The 25,476-nt window shown below is 42.9% G+C and overlaps 1 protein-coding gene across 16 annotated transcripts in view; it reads right to left on the reverse strand.

Annotated features, from left to right (window-relative positions):
• The window catches only part of BRSK2 (BR serine/threonine kinase 2), a 301,198-nt gene that overhangs the window by 6,687 nt on the left and 269,035 nt on the right, over positions 1 to 25,476 (reverse strand). For 6 of the 16 annotated variants that reach the window (XM_085580154.1, XM_085580155.1, XM_085580149.1 and 3 more), the window contains 5 exons: positions 24,582 to 25,194; positions 23,384 to 23,432; positions 18,633 to 18,756; positions 16,570 to 16,750; positions 15,846 to 15,935 (listed from right to left, as the gene is read on the reverse strand). In XM_085580154.1, coding sequence (XP_085436280.1) covers positions 15,846 to 15,935; positions 16,570 to 16,750; positions 18,633 to 18,756; positions 23,384 to 23,432; positions 24,582 to 25,194 — 1,057 coding nt within the window. Of the gene's footprint in view, positions 1 to 7,523; positions 7,572 to 15,845; positions 15,936 to 16,569; positions 16,751 to 18,632; positions 18,757 to 23,383; positions 23,433 to 24,581; positions 25,195 to 25,476 lie in introns of all 16 variants that reach the window. The other 10 variants (XM_085580157.1, XM_085580153.1, XM_077784246.2 and 7 more) reach the window with 3 other exon arrangements.

Genomic DNA, 25,476 nt, shown 5'->3' on the forward strand with positions numbered 1-25,476 from the left:
AAAAGGCTGCCTTTCTTATTTCAGAAAGTGAGATGACATCCCATTTCCTCTGGACAGGGATGAAGGTTTGGCTCAGTGATTCTTCAGAACATCCCTGGCGTTTCATGCACAGACTAAGGTCTTCTTTCCCCTTGAGAGCAAATGTTCATCAGCATAGAGCAAAGAAAGTGTAAAGGGTAGAAAGGGTGAGAAACTGAGAGGAGGATCCGGGGCAGGAGGGAAGGCTCAGAGCATTAGGTTTATGTCTGTTAGGAGGAGATGGATATGTGCAGTTTTGAGTTAGACCAAGGAGCTGTTTGCTGCAAGACAGGAAAGGGAATGGGTTTGAAAACAAGCACTGAAGCTTATGAAAGGGTCATGTATTGAAGGGGTGCTGAGAGAAATATATTTATGGAGAAGGAACTGTTTTGGGGCACCTGTGTGCAGCACTGTCACAGCCAAATATGAAAGAAGTCAAAACTGTGAATGGACTTGAATACAAGCATTAAAAGGAAGAAACAGGGCTAGAGATAGACACAAAAACATAGAAGGAAGCTGGGCAGGCAGTTTGCACCAGCCCTCACAGCCCTCAGTATTTCATTTGCTGTTCTTAGGAAGCCTGTCTGACACTGACCTAACCCCAGTGGTGTCACCACTTTGAGAAGCCAGGTGAAAATGGAGCACCCAGGTAAGAGAGGAAGGACAAAATAAGGGGAATCACTCCAGGCACCACAAGTGACACCAGGAAGGGATGCACCATGCAAAGACGCTGCTCTGACCTTGCAAAGACCCTCACAGCCCTCCATAGTACATAACAGGAGGTGGTGAACAAGCAGCTTCAGGATAAGCCTGGAGGCTTCAGTTACTGGTTAAAGTCTGCTGTTTGTAACATTTTAAAGACAGTCAGATAAGGACTTGGCCCTCTTTTCACTGCAGCAAATAGCAACATTCCCATTGACTTCACAGAAGCAAAGCCTGAGGCACTTCCTTCTCCTGTGAAACCATCTCTCTGAAGTCTATGTACTGTTAATGCACTAATCCTTGTGGTGCTGAACACAAAAGTTGCACAAAACAAATATGCCATCTGTGGGATTATCCTCTATCTTTTCTTTCTGTATAGCCTGAGATATTTTGGGTTTCTGCATGTATATCCTGAGCTTTGGGAGAAAATGAATGGGAAAACATAGGTCTCCAGTGGGAAGAGGTACCTTTTCTCAATCTGACTTCTCTTACTTCTTTCCCTGTTGCTTTCACGTCCTTCCTGATTGTCTTTTGCCTGCCTCTGCTACTGAAGTTTTCCCCCTATACTAATTCCTTACTCTTTAGCCCTTGTCTTTTTCATCCCCGGGTTGCTCTGTTTTGATAGCAGCTGTGGTTTCTGAGAACCATGTAACAAAAATCCAACTTTTTTCTCATAAAGCACTGGAACACTCCTTAAGGGGTGACAATCCATTTCCTTTCAAACCCATTTTGCTACTTTTATAAAGTTCTAGCCCTCTTTGTTAAGACAAGGAATTTTTTTAGTCTGTTTGCTTGGTTTCTGCTGGCAGAGAACCTTCTGCCTTCAGAAACAAATGACTTAAAATACAGCACTCACTCCAAGAGTATATGCAGTGAAAGGGATGACGGAATAATAAAATGGCCCATTCCTCTTTGTTTAGTTGTATACCATGTAGGAGTCTCCCTCAAGACTGAAAAGGCCCTAGCCTGTACAAATCCAAATCAGGCAGATACCTCACTCAGCTCACTAACTACTGATGGAAAGTCCAGGGAACAACTCCAGTTTCTTGGCAGGAAACCTGAACTGCAGCTGGAATAGGTGATTTACTTTCCAGAGTCCTTAGACTCTGCCAGTAAAAATGCCAATTGAAAATGATATCTGCAGGAACAAACTGCAGAACTACTGCAGAACTGAGGAACTGCTCAAGTTATCACACAGCACTGGCACAGGTATCCATGCCACCAGCAGGTGGAAACTTCCAATTGCTACTCTTCTAGGCAGACCTGAACAACCAACCTGACATTTAAATGCTCTGTAACCCATTCTTGTTCTTACTCCCCTAAAACATCACATTCTCCACTGCAGGAGGGTGGCCCAATATTTGTGTCTAGCATCCAGATGGTCATTCTCTGTCTTGCACATTTTTTCTCTGACTCTCATAAACACACAGAGAAGATGAGGTCCAGTTCAGCCTCTCCTCACAGTATTACTGAGACAGGTAGCTCAGGAATAATGAATTAGGGAATGGGGAATACAGGCAGCAAAGTTCCAAAGGGATGAGGCCCATTTCCTTGCTGCTGCCTCCTGCAGAGCTAAGGCATGAGTAAGGAATCAGAAACCACACGTGTCTGTTACTGATGAAAAGCTCTGGCCAATCCAGCACCACCATGTAACATTCAAAAAAGGAGACATGATGATGGAGAGGAGGGAATCATACATTCATTTGGACAGCTGGTGGCACTGAAAGAGCAGACAAGGATTGTGGTGGGATGAAGAGATGCCAGATTCTGTTATGGAGCCCTGTTCTTCTAGCAAATTGGCTGGTAAAGGTCTAAGCCCATGAATTTTTTGTATCTGCTCGTCCTTTTACACAGATCTGCTTGCACAAGTGTGTGTTGAGAGGGGAAACTGATGACCCACACCCATAAAGCCCCAGTAAATGACAATAAATGCTACCCATTCTCTTAGAGACTTCTGCAGCTTTATTCCTATCTTTTCTGCCTATTAAAATGTCAGAAGTGTATTGGCACTTAATAATACAATTTTGATCTTTCCTGCCAGATGGATGCTCACATATTATGTTATGGGTTTCAAATTCTTCAGCCTGTTCCTAAGGAGATAGATGACCTATGCATGCTGGTGAAATGTTGCTTCCTCCTTTCCACTGAATAAATCACTTCAAAAGATGATTTAATCTTCTGGGAAGGCCATCTCAAACTTAGCTTAGTACAGCAAGCATTTCTACGTAGCTTCCTGGAACACTGGCTATCATAAATATCATATCACTGTGATCTCAATTAAGAATGAGATATCTGTGTTTTCTGCATTAGATATTATTACAGAGAAAGAGATCTTGTACTTCATAGTAAAAATCTAACCATAGGTGTCAAAATAGGATCTCACATGAATCAAATAGTTCAATACATCTGGATAAACTTTTAGTGCTAAGTTGCTTTTTTTGTGGCTGCCTTCTTCTACAGTGCAAAAACATGAGGCATGAATTGGAACGTGTCTCCCCAACACAACACTAGACTGAAGAAATACAACTACAGTATGTAGGGAGTCAGCCATTCCTTTGGACAGCAAAGGATACTGGCAGAATGGGCAGGGATAACTGGTAAACCTGGCTTAAACTCTTTAGAACCATTTGACTTATCTTGTGATCCACCCATTTTGAATGAATATGTGATCTCTCAGGTGGGTCTTCTTCCTTTTGTCTCTCAGCTGGGTCACAATTTGAACTGGAGAGTCAGCCATGCTCAGAAAATCCAGGAGCCAGCAGATTTTTCAGAAATGTTAATAAAACCCCCTTGTTCTGACCACCAAGGTGGTCTTGTTCTGACCACCTCAGGATGTGGCAGTGCCAAGAACCTTTCAGCTTGGAGGGCAGCATGTGCTTTTTTTCTGCATGTTTTGACACCAATATTTCTGCCAACAGTTGCAACTTTTTGGCTGAAAATCAACTTCCTCTTCCATCAAACAGCTACTTTCAGAAGTGAGATTACTCTAATTAATGCCAATATGGGTCAGGAGCACTTCCAAGAACACCAAGTCCAGGTATTTGCTGCTGTTACTAAACACAAAAACAGACTCTAAATGAGCACTCACGAAGCTACAGGCTGCAATAGCAACTCAAATGTGATGCAACCAGTTTGAAACTACAAAATGTTTCCTAACTTCTCAAGCAGATTAGAATGCTACTGGCATGGACTTGTGTCTGGGATTGTCAAACTGTGATTGCTGGGAGCTACAAAGAGAAGCCTTTACTGCAGTGTGGCTCTCTGTGTGCAGAGGACACCGAGCCATGGCCAGCATGATCAGACAGCTCTGAATAGGAAAAATGTCAAATCCTAAAGACTGGAAGCAAAAGATCTGAGAGAGATGCATTGGTGAGATATAAAAGGCAAGTGGATTTGTGGATTGTGTGATCTTTGTGCTTTTTGGTCAGATCATTTTGGTGATAGCCACTGGTACCCACAAGGAACCAAAAAGCTTCTTGTTTAACTCTGGTGTTTGGAATCCAGGTTTTCCATTGTATGCAGCAATACAAGACACCTGTTTAAAAGTAAACACAAAGCCTTCTTTCCAGCCTGCACAGGGTTATGGTCCAAGATTTTGCAGGAGTGTATGGTTGTGCAGTGCCTAACGTGACAGCATGATTTGACTGGAGCTGCACTAGTTATACATACTAACCTTCTCCTCCTATCATCACCCTCTTTCCATGGAAGTGTGCCACTGATGTGATCTAAGACTTTACTGAGAATCATCAGAGAGGGAGAATAACAAGCAAAGATTGCCTTATTTAGAAGTAAAATTCATCCTCAGGTAGTGGCAGTGTGAAGACTGGGAAGTTTACAGTCTTCCTGGGTTAATCTCAGAAGGAAAAGTAGAGGATAAAGAAGGCTTTTCAGAGCTTCCTGCCAGCAGCCAGCACCTTGGCAAAACATACTTACCAAGGACTCCAAAAAACTGGGAATGGTTGGGAAGGGGAGCTATCAAAGGCTATATACGAGCTCTACCATGAAACTAATCATCCAAAGAAATTCTGAAACGTGAAAGACGAAGTCACTGAAGTTTGTAAAGAGACTCTTTCCTGACCGAGGACTATTGAAATGGCACCATGGGCTTCTGTGTGGTGTGAATGGCTCCAGATCCAATGTATTCAGTACACAATGAATGATACTTGCTTTCTAATTCCCAGCTGTGTGGTTGAAGCTGGAGGGCTTTTCAGTTTATGTATTATCTTGATTTTTATTTTTAATGTAAAGGGTCTGCAGAACCTATTAGAACCTTAATTATACAACCTATTCTTCAGTGAGAAGACATAAATACCAGATTAGATGGTAATAAACAGTTCTCTCAATCCTGCTTCAAAAGAAACAGAATCCAGCTTGTCCTTTTACAGCTGTGCTGATTTTATAAGGCTTAACGACAGCACATAAAGTGGTAAAGCTTATTTATCACTAAACTGATTTGGCTGAGAATACACACAGGAATAGATCAGCTAAAGTATCACTCCTGTAGATGTTTTTCAGGTTACAGCTGCATTTTATATGTAAATATTTTAATTTTTACAAGGTAAACTTAATCTTATGAACAGGCTTCAAGGAAACCAATTTAGTCTTTCTGACAACAGCAATGCCCATTCTGCTGCTGAGATGGGTAGAAACTCAAAATAAAATATTTCACCCCAGCATGCATTTCAATTTATTATGAGCCATGTTCTTTCCTTCTATTGTGAAATACTACAGGTTGGCAGCAGTTTTCTAGTTTGCACAGGTAAGGTTGATACAGCAGCAGTTGTATCATTTGGATATTGGCAACTCCTATGACAAACCTCGGATGTTCAACATTAACTTGTTTCTCAGTGCCAGTGACTGTATGCAAAATCACTTCTCAGACTGATGACCACTGCTAGCAGAAGATGAGATAACATTTGAAGGACCAAACAAATTTGCTTTGCTGTTAATTACAGCATTCATTGGTTTACAGTGGGTGAAAACATGTTCTTCATTCCCACCAGAGCTTTCACATTGCTGAGCTAGGCATAAAGAACCTGATTAGCTTCTCCTGATACAGTGTTAACTCTTTTTGCAAGAATGACAAAAACAGCTCCTCACTCATACACAAGGGTGGAATTCAGCATGGGGCAATCACCACTGCTTACACTGTTTGTGAGTTCACCAACAGGAATGTGATTTAAGGGAAGCAGCTCCATTAAACTCCTACAGGCCATCCTGTCTCTCTCTCTGCACTGTAGCTGCCACAAAACAGTCTCCCTGCTGGCCTTCACCTTGTCCTCCTTGTCCCTTGTTGGATTACTGCTGACACAGTGACAGCTGGAGGGCCTGCATGAACTGTGAGTGAGCAGTTGTGCTCTCTATCTAGAGAATGCAGGGTGCTGGCTGGTTATCTCCATAGCTCAATTAACTTGCAAGCCATCAGCAGAATCAGCATTTCAGTAACTTTGTATGATGTGAATGCCAGATTCCAGGCAAGAAACGAAGTCTTGAGGAAGAAGAGGGATTTGCTGTCTGATGCCTTCAAGAAGCTAAAGGTCTGAAATGAGTCCTCATAAGATCAGAAAAGCCACCTAAGAAATCAAACAAATTCCTATCAGAGCAAAGGGAAAAACTCCCACCAGCAAAGCTACAACTTAAGGGAAAGAGATTGCCTGAAACACAGGAAACAGGCCAAATTCTGCCTCAGTCACACACATAAACCTAATATTATCTCCACTATGACAACTTCCCTTTACGGTTACAGACTCCAGAACAACTTCCTTCAGGTAATGAAGGGATAGCGTGGCAGCTGCAGGTCCAGCTGGAGAGCAGCAGTAACTCAGTGAACACTTCCCTAACATCTTGTCTTCTGTAACACAGATATCTAAACTCAACCTAGATACCAGGATGGAAATCTAAAGAGAGCAGAGCTCTGTCATACAGAATCTTTCTGGAAAAGACATGAATAATAAGACAAAAATATCCCTCTTAGTATTTGGGCATTTCCACTGTTGTATTTGGAGCAGTGAGTAGAGGCACAAGTAATGGAAGAAAGAGTCCATGTGTGTGGGGAGGGGAGGAAAGCCTAGGGACAAGTTAACCAAAATTCATGAAAGTCCAAGAAAACTGAGCTGAAAGTTTTGCAGGAAACTTTTTTTCTTATTCCTAGCAAAATTCCAAATCTTTAGTAGCTTCACTGCTCCTTCAGTTAAATACACAACATCCTTCTCCAAGTCCAGAGTGGAACTACGACAGTTTACAGTAGCCAAGTGTCTGACATAATATGCAGTGTGTCTTATGGAGAATTTAAAAGTGTCATGCCCCAAGGACATCTGGGGAAGAAGGGGGTGGATGCAAAATGGAGTTAAATAAACAGCATTTCTGTCTCAACAAATAGCAGGAAACCAAGGGAGACAGCAGCCAGCAGGGCAGCATTCAGCTTCACTGCAGAAAAGGGACTGAAGAATCATGAATCAACAGCAGCAAGTAAAGAAAAGAGGAAACAAAAATCAGGAAAGAAAAAGAAAATCACTGGCCTGGGTTACAGTGAGAGAGGGCATCTCAGGTGTAACACCACACATTTGTGCTATGAAAGGGAAAGCTGTGGTGGAGCCTGTGCATCTGTGCATGGATGGGGAGGAACAGAAAAAGGGATATGTGCTTGTGCCCTCCAGGTGAGTGAAAGACATAGAAGGTTGTTAAGAGCGTGGGGGAGCAGGGATGGGGAAGGGCAGGAAGTGCACAGGACAGGACGGCGCATTATTATGTTGCTCAGCAGGGGCTGGGGAAGGTGAAAAGGAAGAAGGGAAGGAAGTTCTTACCACATTTGGAAAGTCTGCCAGTCATCAACTCCATACAGTTAGTGGTGTCTAGATCATAGAACGGAAAGAGGAGGGAGGGAGGGAAAAACATAAAAAAAGGTTTCCATACCTCTGTGCATAAAGTAGTAACTTAGCACATTATTACCTGAAGCAGGAAACATATACACAACTTGGTGTTTACACAACCCAAGCCAAATTCTGCCACCAACTCTATGCCAGTGCAAACCTGGCCCTGTGACTGAGAGTGGAGCTGCTTCAGTACTGCTGCCTCCACTCACCCCTTTATCATAGCTAGAGGTATTTATGAGATGTGGGAAATACTCTGCCACCATATTAGCAAACTATAAGCCTTGAATACAGTGTTTTACCTGTCTAGCATTGCAAATTAGCCTGTAACAGCCAGGAAATGTTCAGCCAGGTCATACATCTACATCAAAAACCTGGAGAGAGGGAAGAAATCTAGCCCTGTGCTGTTGGACATGGAGTGAGGCTACTTGTACAGCTCAAAATCATCTTTTAAACCCCACAGGATAATGTCAAAGTTTCAATCTACCTCTCTCATTCAAGTGCAATCTCTTACTGCTCTTGCCTTCAAGGTCAGTATTCAGAGGCAACAGAAGCACTTCTGGAAAGGGTGGCAGAATCTGGCCCTAAGACATTATTGTCCACTTTGTGTATAGCTCCCATTGCCACAGACTCTGGGTGCTTCTTACTCAGGTGCAACAAGCAGAAGGAGCTCCACATGTCAGCTTTAAAACAGAAAGGCCCAGCCCAGCTGGACGCTTCCATGTGGAACCTGCTGGCAAGCCAGATCTGCTGCTGCCAGTCATTGCATTTGGGAATGTGTTCCTGGGCAATGTGGAGTACTCACTGCTGAGCAGGTGAATACCAGTTAAAGCACTTGGATCAATCTCAGATCTCCCCTTGCCTGGGCTCTTGATGAACACTTGGGTATTCAAGAAACAGGCTTCTTGGGAAAATGCACACATATGCTGAAAATCCCTAATTGCCAGGAAGCTCTAACTACTCCCTACCTGCTATAAAGTCTGCAGGACACAGGGGAAGACAATTTCTCAGCATTTCTCCCCTTATATATTGAGAAAAGTAATTCCACAAGAGGAGGAAGATGCTAGGGTAAGCTGAACTCATGCCAGAAGAGCAGGGATATGCATCTCTTCTGATGCAGCCAGGCTTGTGCTGCATAGATCATCTGGGGAAGCATGGAGTAGAGAGGGCAGCTGCTTGGTCCAGTGACAGTGGTCAAAGCATCTAGGCAGTGGTCACATGCTCTCCATCCCCAAGGCTAAAGGTGGGCAGGCAGAGGTCAGGGAGATGATACCCATGGAAGTTCTCTCAGAAAGGCACAAGATTGAGAGAAAGGGGAAGAAGGATGGAGGTGAAGGAGAAGAGAACACTCAAGATCTAGAACAACAGAGGTGTCAGAGAGGCCAGGAGTTTACCTGCCTTTGAAATTATTTGCCTGGTCTGGCAGGCAAAGAATTTCATATACAGTATAATTTCAATACATTTCTCCCTGAAGATGCCTAGCAGGTCTGAGAAGTGCTTACAGTTGCTGATCACGTCAATAACTAGAAGTCACACTCATGGGTCTGTATAATTTTTTTTTCTTTACTAACTTGGAGAACTTTGTTGTCTCATGCCTTTGAGGGGTTCCTGTCCAGCCCCCCTCAGAGTCACCTACCCTTTTCTGTAATGCAAAGTGATGCAGATCTACAGTGGTAGACCCCAGAGCATTCACACAACCATTAGCAGAACTTAGTTTTGAAAGAACACGTAAGACCAAAGAAAATCTCAAATATGACCAGAAGACTGTTTCTGACTCCCACCTCCAACACCTGAAATTTTCCCCTCAAATCTATCCAGACTGACTAGCCACATAGAAATCTGGAAACAAAAAAGTAGTATTTGGATAATGTCAGAGCAGGTAAACGTGTCTGGTTACTAAGAGCCTTCTGAATCTGGTATTTCTGTTTTATTATTCATTTTAACAAATTAAAAAGTAATCATGTCTCCTTAAGTTAATACTGACTTTTTTCCTAAGCCATTTGCAGTCAGCACAGCTCTTTGGTACTTAAAGCCAGTTGTGTCACAGGTCTACATACATTAGTTGTGTGATTAGAATACAAGCTGACAGACCTACACACAAAAGGATTGTAACAGAGGCTTTTTGACAGCTGAATATCTTGGGCTCTAGACTCCATTTGGTTCCCAAAAAAGTAAATTTGCATGTTATAGAACTAGTTTTGATGGATAAGAAAAATTTTCTGAAACATGAGACCATGGAAAAAAAAAATCAAACTAACACTAATAAAACTTCTAATTTGTCTTTCTCAAAACTTTTATACATAACTATGCTTTGAATTCTCTATATTGTCAGGGTTAGTCCCAGGAGCTTCACAGGAATTTAGTTTTATTTATAGTGTCTTTCCTGATCAGATTTTTTTCCTCCAATTCCTAGGGCAGAGCCTGCATCACTTGAAAGACACAGTGTTAATGTGTCTTCAGCTTCTTTTAGACTATTTACTTTAGTACTTCTTTCATTTCCATCATATTGTAACATCTGCATTAGTAAATACTCTATGTGATAAAGTATTCCATAATTTTAAAGCAGAATTTTTATTCTAATTGGAAGATTCTTGCCAGTCAGCTTCTCCTCATGGATAGTAATCCATAATCCATTGACTGTGGGAGCCAGGTGTTATGAGAAGTGAATAAAGCCAGGGTCCAAAGGCTTTTAACTGTCTGAGAAGCACTGATGGGTCATGTAACTGCATTTTATATGTGTTTTGTTTATTTTTAAAATTAAAATATAGGGCCAGTGTCAGCTCTCAATTTCTCTGATGATAAGGTAATTCCTTATTTTATAGGAATTGCTGGAAGTCACTCACACCTTGGATTTGATCAAGGCTGTTTAATAAATGACACCCAGTTCAGTTCATTAACAGATTGCAAATGCTTTGGTTGAAATAAGGCCTCCCTTCAAAAGGGCAAAAAAGCTCTGAATCCATTAAAAACTACTAGTGCTCTGTTGATTTTTCTTTCACAATTTTCTTTATTCTTTAATTTCCACCCTACATAGATGTCACAAGGAAGCTGCCTGGTTGGTGATGCTTCTGATATCTCTGAGACCCATCCCAGCCCAGGAAATCTCACCCAAACAGCTGCTCCTCTGAGATCTCCAAATCCAGGGCTGGTCCCCAGAAAGCACTGAGCAGCTCCTGCCAGATGCTCACAGTCCCCAGGAAACACTTCCACTACAGGAGATGATGCCAAGGGGGCCACCAGCTCCTCTGGTCCAAGGCAGTTATCATGCAGATTGAAATTCCCCACTGTTTTTGTGCTTATTTGAAATTCCCTGTTTTCCTATCAAAACTCTGGAGAGCTTGGGCTCTTTTCTACATGCTTTATTTTTGGAGTACCAGGAACTATTTCAGTTCATTTTAATACAGGCTGTTCAGTAATAATACTAAAGCTGTTCAGCAAAAACACAGTGTTCTGCCAATCCAACCAGGCATTACAGGGCACTTTTTGTAGGTGGAACTATGACAGCAAGATTAAGTAATTACCCTAGACACTACAAGAATTTAAGACATAAAGGGTCACAGAAGATGGCAGGAAACTTGGGGCCTGAATGAACTCCAGAAAAAGCTAACATGCAATCCAATTCCAAACTGGCATTTGCAGAGTCCTTTTATTTTGAGTGTGCAGCTGGAAGTTTACCCTGCAAAGCACTTCATTTGCTCCTTACTCCTTTTTCCATATTGATAAAATCCTTCACACATTTGGAAACTGTAGCTTTCTTACTTTTGTTTTTTTTTGGTGGCAATTTGCCAACCTGCAGCTCTTGTGAGCCATAAAATACCTGGAACTAGCAGATCAGTGCTCTAGCAAGAATTTGCACTGCCCTCTTTTGAAGCTAGATATGGTCTCTAAACTCTTGTTTATGCTGATGAAAGGCACTCCCAGCAGTAACAGTGAGATACTCTGAACTTGGAGATGTCAATAGTTAAAATCCGATATGAAGCAAATAAATATAACAAGGAAACAGAAAACCTTTTACAAAGAAGTTTTAAAGGTTATTTCAGTATTGCTGATTGCCCAGTACACGGGAAAATGGGGAAAATTTCGAACATGTAGCATCCCACATTTAAAACCAAGCTCAGAGAAGCAAGAAAGTATTAGGGAAATAAAAATTGCTACCCTATGAGCGATCACAGATGGCTTTTGCATGCCCCTATTCACCAGCTGCTACTATTACTCTTTCATGCAAAGGCATCAGAGAAAAACAGATCATGATTTAATGGAAAGGGTGCTGGGCTGAAACAAAGGAGCAAATCTGAAATATCATCCTCCATGGAGAGAGATCTTTTTATCCTAGCAAAGGGCAGTCTGCTCAGGGGTTGCCTAAGTGGAGATCCTAAGGGCCCTGGATGGAGCCATTCATGGACAAGAGACAAGGCTGACTGCTCTCACAGACAGTGAGACTCCCTCCTCATCCCGAAGGGGTCCTTTCATGGTCTCACTGAGTGTAATGGCTTTTGTGATACCAGTAACAAGCACATATAGACAACTATTCTGGTTCAGATCAAAGGCCAAAACCATCTGAGAGTCAGACGATCCTTGTGGGTCCCTTTCAGCTCAGAATGTTCTGTGATCTGGTTCTCTGTCTCCCTCAGCAGCTCCACAGACACCCAGGAGTGCAAGAGCAGGCCAAGCATGCTGAACACTTCCCCTACCACTGCCTCACTCACCACTGCCAGGTCAGAGGTTTCCTGAACCCGCTGCAGTTTCCCTGTTTAGCAATCCCATAAAGATTTCTCTGCAGGGAGTTATCCAACCTCCCTGTCAGTAAGAAGTACTCAGGGGAAGATGAGCATTTGTGTAAGCCCCTCACATTCAGCACCTGTTTCAGTGAGGAGTTCCACCAGTTCTAGATTACATGAAGACATGTTTTTCCAATGGCTTTCTTGATACTTGGCTTCCACTCTCTTATGCTGGCCTCTAGTTTCTTTCATCAGGAAGACAAAATGAACAATCAATCCCTATTTACTTGTTCTATGCAAGTCATGAGTCACAGACCTGGTATTGTCTCAGCAGTTATGGCACAGAGCTCCTGAAACATTGGGATACAAAACTGGCATGTTTTGTATTGAGACAGTGGATTTTAGAAGCATTACATTAACTTATGGAATGGAATAAATTTATTTACATTTTCTTTCATGTAAGGGAGGGAATCTATTTTCCTGCTTCAGAGTATGCCAGAAGAAATACGCACAGCCAGTCTTAGAAAGGACAAATGGAAGTGAATGGAATATGGAGGAAGGGATATTATAAGGTGCTCAAGTGTGACACAGAAACACATCTGCCTAAATCAGGTACATAACAGGCTCACACACACACAGAGATGCATGAGCAACATGACATCTACAAACACTGTTGTCAGCTGGAGGAATGAAAAAGAGGAAAATGCATTCTGAAACCCAGGCAGGCCGGCTCAGGGGGCTGGGATGCTGCACAGCAGATCAGAGGGGCAGCAGACAGAATGACTCTCACTGCCATATGTTTGTTAGGCCTTGCTGTTCTGCTTTATACTGAAATCATTAAGCCTTCCCCTTCTGCAGGTCTCCCTTTACATGCATGCACCTTTCATAGATGGTTTTCATCATCCCACCTGTAAGAGCATCAGGACAGTAAGGCAGGAGAGACAAGACACACAGGATGTGTCTGTGCACGAGGAGCTAGGAAAAGCTCCAGAGCTGAACCAGTGTTGCTGGTCAGGGGACAGTACCATGCTCAGAGCCATGGAGGAAGAAGTCTAAGTGAAGGTGAGCTCCATCTGTTGCAGCAGCAGACTGCCTACAGAGAGTCCTCAAACCATGAACCTGAACAGGGCCCAACACCACAATCTCTGTGTGGTGTTCAGAGTTGGCAGTATGGGAGGAGAAGCAAAACAGAAGGCTTTACTTTGTTTCTAGTGAGAAATGTGGATTAATTCCATGAAAATTTCTAGGAAGATTTTGCACATGTTTCCAACCAGACACCAGCTAAGCAAGGTGCTGAATGTGAACTCTTCTGTCCTTTATCTTTTTACTTTCCCTTACTCTCACTGGCTGGGGATGTGAACTACTGGGCCACCCTACTTTGATGCAAAGGTTGTCTCTTTTTTGGTAACAATACCTCTATTTCCCTTCCCTTCCTTTTCTCTCTTGTATGCTGCTCCAACCTAAAATTTTCAGGTTGACTCCTCTAATTTTCAAGAGAGACTTGCATATTCCTGATCAGGTCAGGTGGTGTGATACAGAACAGTTAGGCACCCTGTCATGTGAGCTGTCTTGTCTGAGTAAGTCTTCAGCCAAGGGAATTCACATTTTTAAAATTCAAGAGACCATTAATTTTTATTTTGCTCCATGTGGAGTTATCTGTTCCACTCTGGCATTTGAGGTCAGGCTGGGTTTTCCCTGCTAGAACAATATGCTCTCATGTAGCTTCAGGTGATAGAAATAATATGATTTTTCTATTCCAGAACCAGAGCAAAACTGTAAGTCAGATACATTTCTCATAGCAGAGTATGCCCATAACATTGCCCTGAGTCTTGGTCAGATGAATAGCATTTATTCCTGCTGCAATATGGCTTTTTCTAGGGAGATATCCTGCTTCCCATGCAAGTGTGCAAGGGGCTTCAAGTTTTTCTGTAGGGCCTCAGTAGCTAGCACATATTAGGGTAAAGAAGTTAAGAGAGATCATCAAGTTATTTACTTTATAAACCATTTTTTCCTCACAGGAAAGTAAGGGTACACTTCATTCCTGAAGAAACAAGGAATACTCAAATATTGTCCATGCATCAGGAGTAATATGAAATACATTTAAAGGAGGCTTTCCTATCTCAATCCCCTCACTCCCACTTAGCCCTAGCGTTTCCCAGGAGAAAGGGCTGGCAGAAAATTCTAGCTGCTTCCTTGAATTTTATTTAATTTCAAAAGTCCAGACAGCAAAAACCTGAATCAACCATACTTTTAGTGTCCTTGTTTTCCCTGCTTCTGAACAGAATAACCCATGTGCTGGGCACCATTGTATTCCAGCACACAGAAGGATCAGGCAGTGCTGGAGGCCAAAAGTAAAGAGGACACTGAACTGAGCTTATTTCTCTGTCAGGTACTAGGCATACACACTTCTAGATGCAGTTAATTTATCTTTGGATGCTAAAGCCACAGTTAGACCAGAAGGATGTAACCCATATGTGCAGCAAGCAGAGGACATCTGGGACTTAATTGGAGGATGCAATGCCAACTTAACTCCCCCACTTTTGTCTTGGCTTGTTCACACAAGGGTCAAGAACAGAATTTGGCTCTAAAGCATAATATTTATTCACTTCCTTTTCATCTCCTACACCTTCTGCCTCACTGTCTTCTGCTGCAGCCTCTGCTCTCCACCTTGCTCCTATTTATCTCCAGTATCTGCACATTCTTTCTACTTTTCCCTACTTTTCCTTCCTTGATGCATTCCCAATAGCTTATCTGCTTTAAGTTTTCAATTTTCACCTTCTTCTTTGTTCTGTCCTTTTAGAGGATAGAAGAGTTACCACAGAGATTTTGTGTGTGTACAACCACTTCAGTGTTCAGAGTGAACACCTGCTACATAAAGATGGGATGAGGCCAGTTTTAATATTATCAATTCAAGCTGCCTGCACATCCAGATTGATGTCATTGCTCAGGGTCACACATGTAAGGCTTTCTCTACCACCACGAGGAATTGAAATTTACTTTTCAAACAGATAAAATATAGCTTCTGCAGAACCTTAGTATATAATTTGTGCTACCACAGTATTGAGAATTGGATCACACTGCTGGAAACTATTAGCCCCCTTCTGACCACATGTTAATGGCTAAGTTAAAAGTAGCTCTCAAGTTTGTTCGGGAACCCACTGAAGTTGGAGGTTTCTAAAGTATGCCTGAAGGGTTTGAAAATCAAGCATCCTCTAGAGCGTGTCCCTACTCTGGGAGAGTCTGGAACTGGAGAAAATCTGGAAGATCTGTTGATGATGCAGCTTTTGATGGAGAAGTGGGCAAATGGCTCTTTGGGCGGGCAGAGGGAAGAAACTGTTCAACTGGGGAATGCGCTGGGAGCACTGGAGGGGGAATGAGAAACGGAGGAGTTAGGGTGGGAGCAGGGAGTTACTGCTCTGTCTGAATGGAGCTTGTTTTTTGCTGTAATCAGAGGGATGGCCTCCCTCAGCCTCCTGCTATGAGAGGCATGTCACCTTCCTGTCCCTGCTGAAGTTGCTGGGCAGTAGAAGCCACTTACCTGATAACTGCTGCACTGAAGGCTGGTCATGTGTGCTTAACAACTGTGCCTGAATGGTTTCTACTACCCTCTTAAAGCGACGGCTTGGACCTGCCAGGAGAGAAGAGGCACAAGAGGCTGTGAGAGCAATGGGAGCCCAGCCCACACACAAGGCTGCAGGGGAAGGGTCACAAGCACCTTCCCTTCAGTCTTGTCCCCAGAAATGTCCTGACTGCGTCTCTGACCTTCAGCCAAAGGGACTATGGTGTGCTGGGCTCAACAGGAAGAGGAATGGCCCTGGGGCTCCTTTTGTAAAGACAGAAAAGGTGAGGGGGCCTGTTTCCTTGTTGCAACCCCTGTGGCGGGCATGTGGCCACCCAGAAGAAAAGGGTGAATGCATGTTTTGCTCAGAAGAAGACACTATGGCCTCACAGTGCCCAGTTGAGACTCTGGGACTTTTGAATGAAACAGGGAGCCAGTACCATGAGTTACACCAAAACTGAACAGCCATTTTAGCACTAATCATGGCAGTGCCAACTTCACCTCTTTGGGAATCTCCTTCCCTCCTTGCATTTCCATCACCACCAACACCATTTTTCTTCCTGATGTCCTCTTTGCCCCTGACTGAATTTTCCTGAGGTTAAGCCAGTTATTTGTTTTTCCTCTGGCAGAGCAATTTGGAGGCCTCTATTTTCAGCAAGGACCAAGCCAGCTTGCACCCATTTTAGAGCTCTGCCATGGTTACCTGATAAGAGTGTGAAAGTGACAGAATAGATCCCGTTCTCCTTTTGCGCCTCTCCCCCTTCTGTGTATGTTATGTCCACCTGGAACTTCACTGGCTTCTGGAAAACAGCAGGACCTCCTGTGGACTTATATTCTGCACGGAAACTTGTCTGCGAGATGACACTGTGACTGAGACTTGGGATCTGAAAGAGGTTGGTAAAAGCAGATAGTAGAACCAGCGCTAAAGGGAAGAAGTCTGCAAAATTCTGTTTATAACAACACACATTTTCAGAATGAGTAACATTTTCTAGATTTGCTTCTGGTCTTGAATTTTAAATATACAGTGTTCTTGTGAAACTAGTAAAAGCATAGGTTGCTGGGCACCACAGAGGTGCCCAGATCTAAATTTAAGGGTTGAATACTGGTGGAATACACAATGCATTTATGAATTTACACATTACTAAACTTTATACAATCTTTCTTTTCCTACTCATCCACCAGTTTTGAGAAATACCTTTTGCTGAGCAAAAAGTGATATTAAGTGAGTGGGCAGAAAAGTCAGTGGGATGCAAAACTGAATATAAAAAACACCTAAGTAGCCTGGTCTGATCTTGCAGCTGATCCTGTTTTGAGCAGGAGACCTTCTGAAGACCTTTCCATCTTCCGTTGCTTGGTGATTCTGTGATGTCAGATAGACATCAGGACACGTGAATTGCTTGGAACATCCACAGGGAAAGCATGCCTGCAATTAACTCACTCAAACTTCTATCAATATGTAAAAAACTCTGAGAAGCTTTGTGATATCAGCCAACATCTGTATATTCAGAACCACAGTGAAATTTCATAACTTCCTAATTTTCAAGCAGTTACCTTTCAGACTTTCCTCCAAAATTTAAAAAAATACTCATATTCTATTTATTGCTTCATAAAGGACCAGATTAAAAAAAAAACAAACAAAAAATTACTTGGAAATCTGGTGTCTAACTTCTAGGAGGAAAATGAAGATGAGTTCTTTGAGAAGCTGACTTTAAGGGATTAATTAGCAGGTTTTGACAATGCATTTAAGTTTGGATGTTGCTGTAAGAGACAATTCACTGTTTTTGCACACATGTCCCTACATCACACCTAAACCACACATGGGGTATATATATAGGATATATATACAGGATCACCAGTACAGAGTAGAACACACTGCACAACAATACAAACCCAAAAGCACAGCTAAATGCATGAAACTGATACAGTAACATGGCTGATAACCAACCTGGGATGGACACCAGTGTCTGATGCCCACTACTGTAATGCACTTACTCCTTGTTGCTTGTACAATAACAAGGGTTACAGCTGATTTTTTTGAAGAAGTTCATTGCAGAATCACAAAGACTAAAATGGAGTTCAGCATTTTGTGGAAAAAAAATCAATATAACATACTATATAAGAAATCAAGTTTTCTTTTAATTCTATTGGAAAAAGTCTAATTATGTTGTTGACTACCTTGAATTGAAAAATCTCTGAAATTACCTTTGCTGTGCTGACTTTTTCATCACTGGTACCTCTAGATAATGAGAACAAGAACTTTCTATAGGAAAAAAAGACAATTCCCCTCTGCTTTCTTCACATCTGCAATAACTGAAACTCTGGACACCAGAAGAAATTCTTTCTGCCATACAGCACTGACGTGTGGATTTAAAGTAACAAATGCAGATGTAAGACAGGCCTTTTGTCTGGCTGAAGTGGTGGAGGGCATACCCATCAAAGGGAGACCCAATCTGCTGCCCAGCCGGTGACTGTAAGGCTGATTTGACAAAGCAGCAAATCACTGTCTTGATACTGTGCCAGCAGTGTGCTCCACTGCTGTGGAATTCCAAACTCTGGCAACCTGGAGGCCTTGCCAAGAAGGCTGAAATCTTTTCTCACCTTAGAGAGCATTATCTAGATTCAGTAATTCACACACAGTCCTATGCAGGCCATGTAAATTGAATCCACAGAGGATGCTTTTGAAGGAGCAGAGCCCCTGTCCAGTCACATTTGGCACATCAAGTGACCAGTGAGTGATGCCTCCAAGAGGCAGCTGGGGTGACTCACCGAGAGGAAAGCGTGGACTATATCAGCCTTAATGGAGCTTAATGGTTTGTCCTTAATGACCACAAAAATCTGTTCTTCTTTCTCCAAGTTGATGAAGTTACCAAACCAGGATTTTTTGGCAAGCCTGATGTGATGAAAAGAAAGAGATGTTTAGAATGTGGAACTATTTCTTATTTCATACACACCCCTAGCTAGAAAAAATATGAAAAAACACATGAAAAAATTTTGATGACACTCCAGATGTGATGGTATTACTACTAATAAGTGGGAAATAGTATCAGAGAACATCCAGAACAACATTTCCCTTGGTGAAAACCGATGAAATGACAGACCACACAGCCTAGGTCTGGCAGCATGTATCAGCAATAATGAAAAATCAGGAGCAATGGTAACTCTTCTGACTGAGCGAACATACCAGTGAATACTGCATATATAACATACATATAAATCAGGGGACACATTTCTGGTTTGCCTCCAGGGATATCTCCATTTCTTGTGACAACATGCAGATCTGGGCAATATAAAGATTTAAGTTCCTTCCCACCCAATTTCAACTCCGTTGGAGAGATGCTTTCCTGAAGGTGTCCTGTACAATCACAAGACCTTGCTTGTTGAAGCAAGCTATAGATTTCACTGGAGCTCCAATCTACCAGTGAGTGAAATGCACAATTATGCAAGGCCAGGACTAAGACTGTCCTGTTCATTAGTCCCATTCAGGGTGTCTGTATAGTGGGTGAACTCTGGCCAGTCTATAAAGGAATGAATTTTAAGTATTAAGAAAGGAGATAACAACATCATGCAAGACACAGTTCAGGCTTTCCATTGACAACAGTCCAGCTCCTCAGTGTGTTCCAGCATCAGACAGTGGTTTCATCATAAAATGAAATTGCTCTGTTTTTTCACAGCGATCCTATCAGCAAACGCTTGATTTTGCATATTGCTTAACCATTTTAATGCACTTCATTGACATTGGCTTTTAAGTTAAACAGGCTAAAGGAAGAATGCAGGGACATGAATGTTAATGAGAGACACTATCCAGACCTGAAAAGTAGTATCTCTGACAGGTGTGGTTTTGTGAGGAGAAAAGCTGTCAGCTGTGAGATGCAGCCAAAGACTTGCTAGACTAAACTAAATCCAGGGAAAACCACATTGAATCAGCCATATTCTAGTAGGAAAGAATTCAGCATGAAAATGTCAGAAATGTAAAGACCTGCCACCAAGAGACTGCCTTTTTTCTCCGTTACAGCATACTTTATAACACCAAATCCAGTTTGCAGTATGGCAAGCAACAGGGTGGACCATCCATCGCTCAGTGGAAGAAGACAATCTCTCCAAACAAGGAGAGCCATCTGCAAAAGGGATTACTACACACCAGTTTTCTAGCAGAGCAATAAACAGCCGGAGCAAGCTGATGGCAGCCTCACTTTCTGTGGCAAAGTGAGGCAGAGGAAGGACAGAGGCTAAGAGAGAGAGGAGCAAACTAAGAAACTAATTTGAAGTCTAGGCCTTCAGGACAAAGAACAAAGCTTGACCTCAGCAGTGTCCAGCAATTTGCACTCATTCCCCATTCCAGAGTGCTCCATGAATTATGCAGCTGTGGGCCCACTGCCCATTTAATGCACACAGCAGAAAGACCACAACTGGAAAAGCACTCAGCTGGGCAAATAATGATTTGTTTCATTTACTGCAGGCAACCAACAATAAGAGCAGAGAAAGATTCACTTGCAATTTGGTTAAAACAGTGCCCCCCACTCAATTAAAGTGGGCTGGAAAACTGTCACTCCCTAAAATATTCATAGGCAGCTGTAAATAAACCAGTGAGCCAGAGATTAGCATAGGGAGCAGTAAAGAGAAAGGGCCTCTCATTTAAATGGTCGTTAAGGAGCCAGGGTTAGAGTGAGAAAGAAAATTACATACCAATTAGCTCATGTGTCTCTCACACACCACAACAACTCTGCAAGCCCCTGGAGAGCTGGGGCAATAGCTCCCTGCATGTAAGGAGTCTGCGCTCATTAGTAAATTAGCACCTGGTTATCCATCTAAAACGGCTGCTGGTTTTAGGCTTGGGTGTATCATCATCTGAACTGGGGCTGGGTGGATGGACTCCAGGGGCCGAGGGGAAGCACGGGCCTGGAAAAGTGTGCTTATTTAATTACAGGTCTGACATCTTAAAATATGGCTTTTCATTTCTGTATTTTCATTAATGGTTTTGCTGGCCCTTACAGGTCTCTTAACAAGAACAGGTAACAAGGGCCCAGAACATTGGGAGATTTTCCCCCTCCCAACATGGTCTGGAGTCTCCAGAATCCATCTGGGCTCTTTTCCTTGGTGAGGTTATCACCAGTAATAGCGAGTCTGGAAAGATTCACTGCTAGCCTGGGCTATGCTCCAGCTTGTAAATCATTTGAATTCACTAAAATAATTTTGCTGGTGTCACATAAGACAGAATAGATGCCATGGCCTCTCCTGCTTCTGTAATGAGAAGAATCAAGACACAGCACACATGCACTGGCTTTTCTCCCCGAAACTGGCAGAACTAGCTGTACTCATACAGCTAGGGAATAGGTCCACTGAGAAGAGGGGACAGTTTGGAGTAAAATTAAACAATAAAGACTCTTCTCCTCTTAGAGGGCATTAAGTACTACTAACTTGGGTTAAAATGCATATGAATCCTCAGCACCCTGAATGACATGCTCTAGCATCTCTCAAGATCAGGCTGTAAGCAAAAAAAAAAAGCACTTAAATGAAGAGTCTTCTCTTACCAAGGCCAAGTTCTTAAAGGGGGAGTGAGATAGGAGATATGTGGGGGAGGCTGGGTATGTAATTACACTACCAATCCAATCAGGTGTCCAGTTGATGAAAAAGCAAAGAAAGTAGCATGAAAATAGAGGCTGGTGCTTTATTACTTCACACCAAAATTTCTCACTCTTATAATGTTGTTCTTTTTCCTACTTTTGGAGTGCCTGACCATGTAGCTTTCTGTGCTCCCTCTCTGTCTCTGAGCACATGGATCAGTAACCTCCACAGATTTACCTGCCTGGCATAAGTAAGCAGAATTTCTACTCAAGCAAATGGAGCTTTGCAGGTTTAAAGCAGCTGGAGCTAAGTCTCTTTAAATGTCATCCCTAACACATTTTCTAGGGCTTTTTCACATGAGAAAGAACAGCATTACCCAGACATGTCAAAGTGTATTACTTAATCATCAGGTCTGTTAAATGAATGGCAGGCATTGCTGCACCAGAGCTAGGACATGTATTTATCACTCAATCCATGAGGTCAGTACAGCTCTTGATAAGGATATCTTATTTCTTACAGAAAAGAAGAAAATATGGGAAAAAATAAGATATGTGGAAGTGAGCACTGAGCAAAAGACATATATCACTAAAATATAATCTAGTTCATTATTTTTTATGACTTTTATTATGTTTACTGCAGGGTGCAGCCCAATTGAACTCATTAATTTGGCAATTATACAGAAAAAGAAAAGAGGGCCTTAGGCTTTGACTTGCATCCAAACTGCCTCAAATGATAGGCACTATTTCTCTCCACCAGCTTTTAAAGAGTGAGTGGGAAGCAGGGAAGGCAATAAATTAACAGCAAAACTTCTACCAACATACATGCAATGAAGAGAAGAAATTTAATTCTAAAGGTTTTCTGTTTTAATGGCTTTAAAAACATGTGAGTATTGTATATTTCTGTGATAATGATGTGCCAGTTTTATGAATCTGTCTCATGCCTCTCTCTTAGTAAATGCTGGAAAGTGTTGAAAACACAGTATATTCCATTTTTTTTTCCTGGATACCTTTACTAATCCCTACTTCTCCCTCTCCTGAAGTATTTATCCCTCATTCTGTAGTCTTTATCCCTCATTCTGCAGTAGAGTGTCCATCTTACATCTGATAAAAGCCAGGTCTGGGGGCAAGTTGTGAAGACAATACCACTGTCACCATTTACAAAACTTTAAGCTCAAAATTCCCATCCAAAACTCATGAATATTTCATACAAGTCTCTTAACAAGAGGCCAAATTGCCTTGGTTGGCAGGCTAAGTCTATGGGCATTGGGTGCACAAACACAAGCTGTGAAAATAAAAAGGAATAATTTGGCATCTGTTGCATATTAGGAAGTGTTTGGAGCAGTACTCTGGCAGGGACTTCCAAACCTGCCATGCAGTGATGCCCATTTGTGCAGTGAAATGGTTGAAATGTACACTGACTTTAAGGAATGAGCCTAGTGAATATGAAACAGCTTCTCCACGTCCCAGTACTGCTGCCTAGAATTAACACTGCATTTACTCTCGCAGCCAAAGATCCCTCTGAATTATCTTAGCAGAGCCTCCTGCATGCTATCCTGAGGATGCAAACTCTCCTGTACTAAAAGGAAGACTTTTTGGTGCACAGTTAGTACCAGTACAAGCCACTGATTAGCCTCTCTAGTCCCAAAGAGTGATCTACTTGACAACCAAATGAATGAAGAGAGAAGAAACAAGTTACAAACCCAGCAAATTCAGCAAGCCATGAGAAAATTACATGGTTATGGGAGACTGTTTCATCATCTGTTGACCCCCATGGCTTTACTGAGGTACAGATTTTATGCAGGGTCCTCATCAAAAGAATAATTTCACATCTCTATCCCACCCACAGGACAACAGATTACAAACAGATACTGATCCAGAACAGAAATATATCAGCTTATGACATTCAGGCCAGGAAATGACACTGGTATTTGGTGGAAAAAAAGGCAAAGTACTTACTCTGGGGATGATTCTGGGGTTAAATTAGACATCTCTTCTGGTGTAGGTACTGCTCATGCACGGACAGCCAGAGAGAGGGAGGGAGAAAAGAAATATGATTCAGTACACCTTCCATTTTCAGCTTGCACACCAATGAAACAATTCTGCACTTGCTCGCATTTGCCCATTGCCTCTGCAGGCTAATTCTGACATTTAAATGCTGGTCATATGTCTCTAGATCTTGGCATCTAAACAAGTGCTGTATTTCAAGGCTCACTCTACCCTTAGGTCATTAGGTAATCTTGCACTGGCTTCAGTGGTTTCTGGTCCAGACCCAAACACACTGTGCCAGTGCAACTCTGTTGCCATCGCCTCAAGGCCCAGCTGGATGCAGCTCAGTCACTGCTGCAATTCTCTGCAGCTCTCTGACCACCTCAGAGACAATGGCACTGACCATCACAGCTATAAATCCAATTATGCCATGGCTGTAATCCTCCCTTCCCATGGGATCACATCCTGGTACCCTGGAAAACCAGAGGGTGTTGGAATAGCTGCTGCTGATGTCCAAGGATAAGGTATGCGACTTTGGGTGCCCTTGGCTGGCATGCAAAAAAGCCACCTGGAGCCCAAGGAATAAAATTTTGCTCATCTCAACACTCTAGAGACTTAGAAAACTGAAGTAGGCCAGCAGATATGAAACCACTGATTGTGTTAAGGAGATTTTTGCACCAATTACCAAAGGAGGCAAAAAAAAGCATTAACCAAGATCAAAAAAGCTGTGCTTCAGAAGGACAATTTCAGCCTATTGCCTCTGGCTGTCTTTTTTTTCAGCATAAGCTCAGCCTGTGGCTGTGGAGAGGCAGTGGAGCACAGCCACAGGGGAAATGGCTGAGCCCTAGGCTCACTTACAAAGCAAGTGAAGAAGCTTGAAGAAGTGAAGATAGATTTATCTTAAGGCCTAAGAGCCACAACAGGGTTAGTAAGAGCTGCATGGCTGGAGTGTGCAGAGGGCTCAGGAGATCCTGCTGGAGCAGGGGCAGTGAAATGACAGAGCCTGCTCACATGTGGGTTAGGGCTTGGCTGATGCTATTACTCTAATTTTCCACACCGATACTCAGTCCTTGGTACAGAGAATTTGCAGAGCCACAGACAGGCATGAAATTCCTGCTGAATATCTGCCCAAATCAGAACCACCCTGTACGTTTGGGTGAGTACTCACCTTGTAATTTCCGACGATGGAAGCGAGGAGACCCCAGGAAACTATTCTTGATGGAGTTGAGCCGTGTCCTCCAAGGCATTCCTCCAATGCTGGGGCTGGATGGTGGTGTTGGGTTGGGTGTGCCTGCTGGGCTCTCCTTTGGCGTATGAACAGGTGTCCCCTTGGGGGTAGGGAGGGGACTTCCCCTTGGAGAGGGGTGAGGGGTGACCTGTATGATGGGGATAGATTTGGTGCTTGGGTCAGTACTAGAAGGGAGTAATCTAACAGGAGACATAGGGTTGGTCTGCACTTTAGGAACAGCCAGCTGTGGGTTAAAGCCGGCAGCAGGCGAGCGGCCCTGAGCATTCTGCACAGGGTTGTTCTGGGAAGAGGGAGCGCTGGTATTGCTGGCAGGGAGTGGGTTGGATTTAGTAGACTGGAGTGGTTTTTCAGCCAATTTGCTCTTGGAAGGCAAAGTCTGCGTCTTTGGGTTGGGCTGAAGTGCTGGCTTTGGTTGGAGTACATGTCCGGGCCTGGAGGCGTTCCTACAAGCATCAGGGTCCAAGGAGACTTGGGGTCGGGGAGAGAAAGGGAGGTCGGAGGTCTGAGGGGGGATGAAGAACTTTCTGATAGGCTACGAGACAGACGCAGAGTGTCCATGCACATCAAAAACAGTGAAATACGCAAAGAGCGGGCGAGCAGAGAAAGGAAAGGCAGAATAAAATCCATCCGAGTCACAAGGATGCACCATGTCACAAGGAGACACAGGAGATGGAGGTGAAGGGGTAGTGGGGGGGAGGGATTTTGCAAAGAAACGAAAACAAACAAACAAACAAAAAACAAAAAAAAGACATGCAGTTAGCTGGGAACACAGCATATTCAACAACAGCAGCAGCGGCAGCAGCAAGAACAACAG

The sequence above is a fragment of the Lonchura striata genome, chromosome 5 (genome assembly GCF_050655825.1).
Source record: "Lonchura striata isolate lonStrDom1 chromosome 5, ASM5065582v1, whole genome shotgun sequence".
NCBI classification, from domain to species: Eukaryota; Metazoa; Chordata; class Aves; order Passeriformes; family Estrildidae; genus Lonchura; species Lonchura striata.